The 10,799-nt window shown below is 38.2% G+C and overlaps 1 protein-coding gene across 4 annotated transcripts in view; it reads left to right on the top strand.

The window, feature by feature from the left end:
- VWF (von Willebrand factor) overlaps nucleotides 1-10,799 on the top strand; it is a 247,354-nt gene that overhangs the window by 162,277 nt on the left and 74,278 nt on the right. For all 4 annotated transcript variants that reach the window (XM_042469124.1, XM_042469122.1, XM_042469123.1 and 1 more), the window contains 2 exons: nucleotides 150-355; nucleotides 3,274-3,423. In XM_042469124.1, the coding sequence (XP_042325058.1) occupies nucleotides 150-355; nucleotides 3,274-3,423 (356 nt within the window). The remainder of the gene's footprint in view (nucleotides 1-149; nucleotides 356-3,273; nucleotides 3,424-10,799) is intronic.

The following is a 10,799-nucleotide window of genomic DNA, read 5'->3' as shown; positions in this document are numbered from 1 at the left end:
TATTATTATTATTATTATTATTATTATTATTATTATTATTATACACACATGTGCTTTCTCATGCATATGAATTCACACCCATTAGCTGTGTAATTGTTTTCCAGGAAATCAAATACCTGTTTGATGCATATCGTTCTCTGTTTTTACAGTGTGTAAAAAGGAAAAATGCAGTCCACCAACCATTATTTCATGCCCACCATACCAGAAAATTACTTTGAGAAAGACTCAGTGTTGTGATGAATATCAGTGTAGTTGTAGCTGTGTCAATTCAACTGTGACCTGCCCTGCTGGATATTTGTCAACATCCACCACTAATGACTGTGGCTGTACAACTTCCACTTGTATTCCAGACAAGGTAAGAAAGAAAAACCTACCTAACCCTCTTTAGCCTACAGTTATGCTTCTCAGGCTGTCTGATGTAATTGACAGGCCATTATGATTTTCCAATATGTGTCAGGGACCTGCACTAAATTTGTGCCCATTGGGTACTATTGTTTCTTTTTCCCCTTGGTAACTTGCCAGTGACTAGCAGACTATGGCTCATGGACTGGCACAGGTCCACCAGCCGTAACTTTGAATAGCACTCCCCTAGAGAATGCCTGTATTTATTGATCCAGTGTAGAAATTACCAAATTTTCCAAAACATGAGGGTAGTTTGGAATGATGTGATATCTGTTGTTAGTGTACAAATAGTTTTAGGAATCTCTATTTTTGTTGGGTGGGGTACAGTAGATGCCCACAATGAGGTCACTGTTATTTCTTCCTCCTTTAATTTTTACCCAAAGGTAAAATTGTTTTCCATGCTCTAAGTCATGGATCTCCTCACAGGTATACAGTTGCTTAACATATAATGACGGTACTCCTCCTTTCCTGTTTGATTTATTTCTTTGGAATAGGTTATAAACTTCCATTACTACTTCCAGTCATGAGACTCAACCAACCAGGTTTCAGTGATGCCTATTATATTATAGTTGCCTTCCTATGGTAGGACTTAAATATCATCTTGTTTATTTCCCATGCTCTATGCATTAGTGTAGAGACATCTAAGACCATGGGCAATTCCCTCCAACTGATTCCCTCTTAGTTTTTTTTCTGTCCAATTTTCTGCAGGTTTTGTGGGATTCTCTCAAATTGCTTGTCTCATTTAGGCTATTATTCCTATACATGGTGCCTCCCCTGCCTCTTAGAATACTTGTCTCCCTCACCCATGTAACTCAGTTTAAAACTCTCCTGATCAGAACTGCAAGAATTATAGAATATATATTGTTTCCAACTACTGGCTTTCACTATTTCTTAACACCAAATTTAGATTCAATATAACTTTTTCCTGCTCCACATGTAACCAGGCTTTCAGTGTTGAGTGCAGAATGCTTACCATTGTTTCCCTTCTTTTCTTTTTCATTTTTTGTTTTCTAATGTTCTTCCTCTGGTGAAATTAGAAATTATTGTGCTTCTGCTGGAGTTGTTAGCACTGCATTCTGTTTGTATGATTCTGTTACGAAATGCCACCATCAATTAGTTATTTCTGTTTTTCTTAACAAGTAAATGTAGCTGTACAACTATTTCAACTTCTGCAGTATGGCAGAACTTAAAATACTGACAGAGTTGCACATTAGAGTCTTTGTAATACAGCAGTCTCCATGTCTCCAACTTTAATAACAATTATTATTATTATTATTATTATTATTATTATTATTTATATTCCACCTTTTCCTTGCAGAATCAAGGCGGATTACAAAAAAAAAAAAAAAAAAAAGGCACCAAAAATACAAAATATACCAACTATCAAAAACATCACAGCAATATTATAACAATAAAGTAATTATACAAAAAATAAAAAAGAATACAGAGTACAAAATCCAAAATACATAGCACAATACATAGCATAATAATGGAGGCATAACATAGCATAATAATTTAAATGGCAATCCCTGGCACTTCCATGGCAGCAGAATAACTATCAGTATCAAATTACATATGTGAAAACAACATCACATGACATAATAATCAAATATAACATAATAGGCAATATAACAATCCCCAACTCTCCCTCAACAACAAAATAGCAAACAAATACAGATTACATGCTCAAAATAGTTATATTAACAGTAATCTCCCTCAGCCTGTTGCCAACTCTTTCCATAGATAATACACTAATAATAATTTAAAACAAACAAACAAAGTCCAGCCTAATATCCTGGTTCAGCCAGGAGGGCTCAGTTGTTTCTGTGCCAGTGGGGTGGTAGGTTTACCTCTCAGATTCATTTTGATTATGACAGTGGCGTCACTAGGGGGTGTGGGGGTATGGACCACATCAGGTGGTATCCTAAGGGGGTGGTGACACCAATGCTCCTCAGACATTTGCCTTTTGGCAAAAACAGACTGTGGCATTTGCCTGTGTCCTTTTAAAATGCTGAAGAGATGGTGTAACTAGGATAAAGCTCAGTGGAGAGGAAAAAGGAAAGGCCCCAAGATTGTTATTATTAAAAAAATACAATTTTACATTTAGAAAAATGTTTTAAAAAATAAAAATTATTCTTTTACTTTGTTCCTTAAAATCTTCAAATTTTACCCAATTTTCACTTTAACTACATGAAATGACGTATGTGTAAATACATTTAGGCTGTGTGTATGCTGTTGTAATTTAAAGGTATAATTTTATTTTTGCTAGTTGTTTATATTACAACTATTACCATAACATTCACCAGTATACGGGAATTATGATTTGTGATTAACATAAATACAAAAACATTACTAAGGATTCCATATGGTGTGGTATGGGAAGAGGTCAATTAGGGGGGATGGGATGGCACCATGAATTTCTACACTGGGTGACACCAACCCTAGTGATGTCACTGCATTATGATATACTTAAAGGTAAATGTTTCCCCCTTGATGTAATTGTCTAGTCAGGTCCAACTGTAGGGGGGTGTTATTAAGCCAAGAGAGCCAGCATTGTCAAAAGTTACTCCATGGCCATGTGGCCAGTATGACTAAACACTAATACACATGGAACACTGTTACCTTCCAACCAAAGTGGTACCTATTTATCTACTTGCTCTTTTACATGCTTTTGAACTGCTAGGTTGGCAGAAGCTGGGCAGAAGATGGAGTGGCAGAGGCTCATTCCATCATGCGGCTCTTGGGTCATTACATTTATTTTTCTTAAAAGTGACTTTCTAAGTTCAGAAGGCTAGCAAAAGCTATAATCCTTTGAGAATTGATGAAGTGAAGATTTCTGTATAATAAATTCCATGTTTTAATCACTGGCAGGTCTGCGTACATCAAAATATTGTTTATCCTGTTGGAAAATCTTGGAAAGAAGATTGTACAGAGTGTGTCTGCACAGATATGCAAGATGCTGTTACAGGACTTCGAATTACAGAATGTCTTGAAAAGGAGTGCAATAAGATTTGTCCTCCGGTATGTAAAACATCAAGTATTATGAAGATACAGTGGTGCCTCGGGATACGAAATGATCGGGTTACGAAATTTCCGGGATACGAAAAAGTTGGATTGGCAAAAACTGTTTCGGGTTACGAAATATTTTTCGGGTTACGAAATTCATTTCGGCGCGAAATTCAAATGCTGCAAAGTGCAGCTATAGGCTTTCCAGTGCTAACGGAAAAGTGTTTCGGGTTACGAAATTTTCGGGTTACGAAAGGAATGGCGGAACGAATTAATTTCGTAACCCGAGGCACCACTGTAATAATTCTGCCTCCTATACTGAGATGATGTGACTTGGATAATCAGTACAAATCAGACTTTTGTTTTCAAACACTGAAGGCATTAATTTCTCTCAATAACCTTCTGCATTTCCTCCTATCTTCTGCTATCCTTATCAAAGATAATAGACTTTAGTAACATAATTTGAACAAATAAACAAAAAAGCTAAAGCTTCTTTCCAATCTAAAGAAAATGGTTGACAGATTTTTCGGTTACTTATAAACTCTATTTTTCTTCCTTATACATTTATTTCTTTGGTATGAAAATGGTCCCATTCAATTAAGTTATTGTTTTAGCCATAGTCTGTCTTTAACATTTTCAAAGAATCATAGAATCATAGACTTGGAAGAGACCACAAGAGCCATCCAGTCCAACCCCCTGCCATGCAGGAAATCTATATCAAAGCATTCCCAACAGATGGCCATCCACCCTCTGTTTAAAGACTTCTAAGGAAGGAGACTCAACTACACTCCAGGAGAGTTTGTGCAACTATCGAACAGCCCTTACTGTCCAGAAGTTCCTCCTAATGTTGAGGTGGAATCTCTTTTCCTTCAGCTTGCATCCATTGCTCTGGCTCCTAGTCTCTGGAGCAGCAGAAAACAAGTTAGCTCACTCCTCAATATAACATCCCTTTAAGTATTTAAACAGGGCTATCATATCAGCTCTTAACCTTCTCTTCTCCAGGCTAAACAGTCCCAGCTCCCTAAGTCGTTCCTCATAGGACATGGTTTCCAGACTCTTCACCATTTTAGTCACCCTCCTTTGGACACACTCCACTTTCTCAACATCCTTTTTAAATTGTGGTGCCCAGAACTGGACACAATATTCCAGATGGGGCCTGACCAGAGCAGAATAGAGTGGCACTATTACTTCCCTTCATCTAGACACTATACTTCTATTGATGCAGCCTAAAATTGCATTGGCCTTGTTAGCTGCCGTATGGCATTGTTGATTCACATTCAATTTGTGGTCTACTTGGACTCCTAGATCCTTTCGCATGTAGTCTTGTTCAGCCAGGTGTCTCCCATTTCATTTTTCCACTCTGTGCAGTACCTTGCATTTCTCCATGTTGAAATTCATTTCGTTAGCTTCATTTAACTAAATACAGTTAAATGAATCCAATAACAGTTAACATCAGAATACAGTTAAATTAATTACTTTAAAATATATTAAAATATACTCTCCAGGGGTGGACTGGTCCTTGCTCCCCCCCCCCCCGAAGCAGCTCCCCCAAAGGGGTGACCCTCTTTTGGTGTCGACCCCGCCAGCAGCAGGCTCGCCACAGCAGGCACCCAGCCTTTATCCCCTTCTGAAGGGGACCAGGCATTCCTGGCTGGGTACCTGGGTCCTGGTCCTGTCAGGAAGCAGTCTGAGGCCAGCAGTCCACCAGGTGAGCTGGAGCATAGAGGTAGCCAGTAGCAAGTCCACACGGCAGCAAGAGGTACTACACATCTCTTTCCAGGGGCGGTGGGATGGCCTGTTGTTCTCTGCTCTTCCCCCACTTTGTGATGGCTCTCCTCAGTTCCAACAGGCACCCAGCCTTTATCCCCTTCCAAACCTGCTTTTTGTGACTCCTTTTTCTGCTGTGGACAGCTGGTTTTGGGACTGCAGTGGCAGCCCACTTCAGAAGTGGGCCCACACACCTGCTGCAGTCCCAGTGTGATTGGGGTCAGCACAGTGGTGGCATGATCCTTTTGGCCTGTCTGCTTCGGACCCTAGAAACCTATTCTTAGTATACAGACAATGAAATATTGAAACTGTATGTTGTTATTATTTTGCAAGTGACTAGATTCAAATTTGTCAACTCTAAAATAGAAAATGTCACTCAGAAATGGGGAAAGATATCATTGTCTAATTTATGAGGAGGATACAGTGAAGACAAGCTGAGATCAATTTTCAGTCCTATTAATTTTCATTGGAGGCACCCATCCTATCAGTTCATTTGTAAATGATCCATCTGAATATTCTCATATCTGGGTGAACAGATGGCAAATTTCTCTGTTAGTAAATAGAAATTTAAAGGGGGTGAGAAAACAAAAATCCATATTAATGAACTACAACTACTGTATATACCTGTGTACAAGTAGAGCTCATGTATAAGTCAAGGGAAGGTTTTAGGGACAAAATCATGGATTTTGGTATGATCCACGGATAAGTCGAGGGTAGAATTTAGGGGGTTATAACAAATGATCTAAAGGGGGAAATCCCACTTCCATCCTGCCTTTTCTGGATCTCTCCCGACCCCTTAACACCATTTCCTTGGTGCTGGTTTAAAGAGATGCTGCCAGGCTGTTAGCAGGAGCAGATTACAGAGACCATACAATGCCCCTGTTGAAACAGCTTCATTGGCTTGTTTCCAGGCACAATTCAAGGTGCTGGTTATTACCTATAAAACCCTACATGGCTCATGATCCTCTGGAGAAGCCATTCTCTCCATCCCAACACCATCACAAACACGGTTAGTGGGAACACAAGAGATGGCCTTCTTGGTGGCTGCGCCTAGACTCAGTAACTCTTTGCCCAGGGAGATCAGAATGGCTCCCTCCTTGATGACCTTCCGCCAGCAGGTGAAGACCTACCTGTTCACACAGGCATTTAAGGAATTGCTATAAGGACAGGCTGGGATGTTGGACAAGTCTAAAAATTCTTTTTAATGTATGTTTTTAATTGTACTGTGTTTTAATGCTGTGAAGCCACTCTGAGTCCCAGTTCTGGGAAAAGAGTGGGAAGGAAACAAACAAACAAAAAAACAAATCTTATAGTAGAGTATATACAGTAATTATTGTCACATCCCCAGTGTCATTTTTTTTGGTTGCTAATCATAAATGGAACAAACCTTTCTCCCAGCTGTTGGATCTACAAGCAGCAAATCCTGAAGAAACCTAAAAGGAACAAGTACTCTGGAGTTTTCTATCTTTCTAATCTAAGGAAAACTATATTATTGTATATGATGAAGAGTGTTGAACTCATGGTCATCTGTTTAATCCATAGCCTGCCCAGGTGATGACTTGGCATGTCTTCATTGCTAAGTTTTTGAAGCTAAATAGAATGATAGGGACATGACCAGGTCTTTAAACAGAGGCTGGATGGTCATCTGTCAGGGGTGCTTTAATTGTGTGTTCCTGCATGGCTGAAGGGGGTTGGACTCAAAAGGAACGCTATGATTCTATGACCAGGTGATCAGCTTACGCTCAGTAATACACATCTCCCTGCACTTGTATTATCTTGTAAAATAATAATAATAATAATAATAATAATAATAATAATAATATTTATACCCTGCTCTTCAGCCAAATGGCTCTGTCAAAGAAACAAGATGACAATAATAGCTTTCTTTTTTCTTAGTGGTGCAAGTAGAGCATTGGCATGAAATGGATTCTGTATTCTTCAGTTCAGTAGCAAGCTATTTAGCCGCACTGTCCATTAACCACTGAATCAATCTCAACTTGAAGTCCATTCTGTTTATATCTTTTAAAAATAGAAGATAATGTATGTATCTTGTGCACTTTTGAAATGAAGACATACCCTGGGGCTTAGCTACCTGGGTGAGGGAGAAATATGACACTGCCCTCCAATAAGAATTCCCCCCTCCATGAAATGTTCCTTCATTCCCAAATTTCTAGCATTACAGAGAGTAAGACACTGGAAATAACTAACAAGTATAACTCTTATATTTGTTGTGTTTGCATTGCATTGATAACTTTGGGGCTGTGCAGACCGCCCCCTAAGGGACAGCCTGCAGCTGCCTTCAGCTGCACTAGATTGAGGCTGTGGCAACTGCACACCCGATCTGGCCTTTTCAGGGTGCAAAAAAGAGCCACACAAAGCCATGGCTTTAAAGCACTCCTGTGGTGCTGCGTTTTGTAGATGCAGTGCCAGAGGAGTGCTGTAATGCCATGCGCCATGTGGAGTGGCGTGTAATGTCACACTGCCCTCGGGGCAGAGTTGGGGTGTGCATTATGTGGATGCCATGCACTGACTCCGCAGACCTTTATGGCCAGTCTGCATAAGCTCTTTGACCATCCCTTTTCTTTTGATACTTAAACTAAATTTCTAAATGCTGAACTGAGATTTTAAGTTACTGCAGTACTAATTTTCAGACAGGAAAATTTCACTGGGGCAAATTTCTTATGGGAGTGAAATGCCAGCACCCTCCCTCAGCTATACCCCACATTGACTCAAAGTATGGTTGTGCATACATTAGCAACTTTTCCAGGTTTTAATATATGCACATGTTATTTTTCTTATCTTTTGTGTAATGCATCATGAGATATGAGATATGCAAATTTCTGGACACAAATTGCATCTATTTCCAGGAGCTATGGATTAGACAAATCTTGTTAAAAGTAAAACAAACATCTTGATGGAGTGGATTTCTTATACATTACAATAAATGTATAAGCTTTTATAGTTGTCTCCCACTTCACATTATTGCCTTGTTTAAAGTTTAAAGTTCTTTCTGTAAATGGGTTCAGTCAGAAGTCATATTGGAGAGAATTAAGATGCACTGCAGACCCTGTTCCATACAGTAGTTCAAATTTAGAAGGTTTATTATTATTATTATTATTATTATTTGTATCCCGTTCTTTTCCCAGAACTTGGATTTATGGTTCAGCATAGTCTTCTCTGGTTTTATTGGTATTATGAAAGTTGACCATGAAATCTAGAAGTTTAATTGCTAATATTTCTGAGTGACTGGTTTCTTTGGAGTGGGAAAACTTATTCAACAAAGAGTTTATCATTAGATGCAATAAAGATGAAAAGGAAATTCAGTTTAAGCAAAATTTGCATCTATAATGAGATGAGCAAATTTAATTCTTTAAAACATAATACAGACAGGCCAAAATAAAGCTGCTTCAAGTCACTTTGGAGGTATGGAGTTTCAATGATATATGCGTCCTAAGAGTCCAGAAGCTACACCAAAGCCACACCAAAGCCACACTCCAGTCCTAAGGACTAGAGTGCAGCTTTGGTGCAGCTTCCAGACTCTTAGGACTCATGCATCATTGAAACACGATACATCCAAAGTGATCTCAAACAGCTTTATTTTGGCCTGTCTGTATTGGGCCAGTAAATGATAAAAAGAAGCTGTATATATTTCACATGAAACAAAATGAGAAATCCAATGTTTTGAAGCCTTAAACTTGCTTATAAACAAATTATTATTATTATTATTATTATTATTATTATTAATTATTATTATTATATGTCGTCAAAAAAGCAGTATTGTTAATATTCATATTATGGGGATGAGGACAGGACTGGAACTAAAAAAAAACCTGTGGCTTGCTTTTATGATTGATTATGATTGAAAGAATGTCCTCATTCATGAGTCATGAAATATAATTCTGTGTATACCCATACCAAAAAAGAAATCAATGCCAGGTAAATGTTTGTATGATTGTACTCTTAGGTAGCTAGCAAAATTAGTAATAACTATCACATAAAATGCAAGGATGTAGAAAGATAAAAATGATATTAAAGTAGTTCAAGGAAAACTATAAGAAAAATAGCAGTTTGGATGCATTTTTAAAAGTCAGAAAATAAAAACAATTTTAATGTGTAGAAAGCAAATAATGAGGGACTGTGGTCCTCAAACTGCAAGAATAAGAGCAGCTTGGATGCATTTTTAAAAATCAGTAAATAAAATCAGTTTTATTTCTGGAAATTAGTATTGTGGTATCCTTGAGGTCATGTGAAAAGAGAAAGTATGGAGGAATCCTCTTACTTTTGGATTGTTGCTCTTTTTGTAAGGCAATGAAGGCCAAGAGACTTAGTGTAAAAGAATATGAGCAAATCTCACCACAGCTGCAGCTTATTATTACTCCCACATCACCTACTCAGATACAAGACTTTACGTAAAATATCATCTCCTGGGACAAATAAACAAAAACAAAAAACAAAAAAATTCAGCACATGAATATATATCTGTAAGATGAATGTTGGGCTGGTACAGTATCTGCAAACCTTTACAAGTGTGAACACTGTCATCTTGATTATATTAGTAGATGCAATCACAACTACATTTAGAAACAGAGGGGAGATTTCCCTTTAAAGCCATTTTATAAAAGTAATGCTGCCCTTTCTTTCAGCATCCTGCAAGCATGGTATAGTAGTCTGAGCAGAGGACTACAATCCCTGCTCAGCCATGGGCGCCTACTGTGTCATCATAGGCAAGTAACAGTCTCTCAGCCTCAGAGGAGGGCAAAGGCAAACCCCTGTTGAAGAAATCTTGCCAGAACCCCCCCCCCCCCAAAAAAAAAAACACTGGGTAGATTTGCCTTAGGGTTGCCATAAATACAAAATAAGGCACATAGCAACAATTCTGCTCTTGGTTTCAGCTTCCATTTGTCTGCATCTCCAAACACCTTGCACAGGTCACTTGGCCTCCTTCTCACTTTAAGATACTCTATAGAAAAGAATTCTTTCATGTATCATCATCAACATTTATTATGGCACACAGCCAACACAAAGCAGTAAAAACTATTCAGGAAATCCAAGGAAAATATGCTCATGTGTACACAACATAAGTAAAATGTATCCGGCCTGTTGAGATGACTTGAAAGCCATTTCCTTGACATTAATACTTTTCTAATCTCCCCAATCTACCAGATGAGAAAGGACAATTCTGCAAATATGTGCCAAACATAATTGAGGAATTATATTAATCTATGCTCCCTCTCCTGGCAAAGCCAATGTAGACAATGAGCTTCTATTCATTTGTCATAATCTAGCTCTTCCTGTCACCCTGTAAGCCTATCATGCCACATTTGGTCAGTCATCCTAACATTCTGACATCTTGGAACATCACCTTCTGTCCCAGCTACTGGAGGTTCCTACAGATGTGACCCCTATGATGTGAGTACTCAGTTTAGGTGTAAATTAGATTTCATAATAATATTCCCCTAAGTTTTTTTTAATTTTCTATCATTTATACTATTTAAATAAACATTCACTATTCATTTGAACTGGAGTAGATTGGAGATGATTTTCTGGCCGGTTCAACTGAGCCATTTCTTTCCCTCTGCTTGCCTTAGAATGCTGATCTGTTTAATAAAGTTTTGATTTTATTT

Source organism: Sceloporus undulatus, chromosome 5 (genome assembly GCF_019175285.1).
Source record: "Sceloporus undulatus isolate JIND9_A2432 ecotype Alabama chromosome 5, SceUnd_v1.1, whole genome shotgun sequence".
Classification (NCBI taxonomy): Eukaryota; Metazoa; Chordata; class Lepidosauria; order Squamata; family Phrynosomatidae; genus Sceloporus; species Sceloporus undulatus.
The sequence above is the reverse complement of the archived record's forward strand: the minus strand, read 5'-3'. Positions and strand labels throughout refer to the sequence as shown.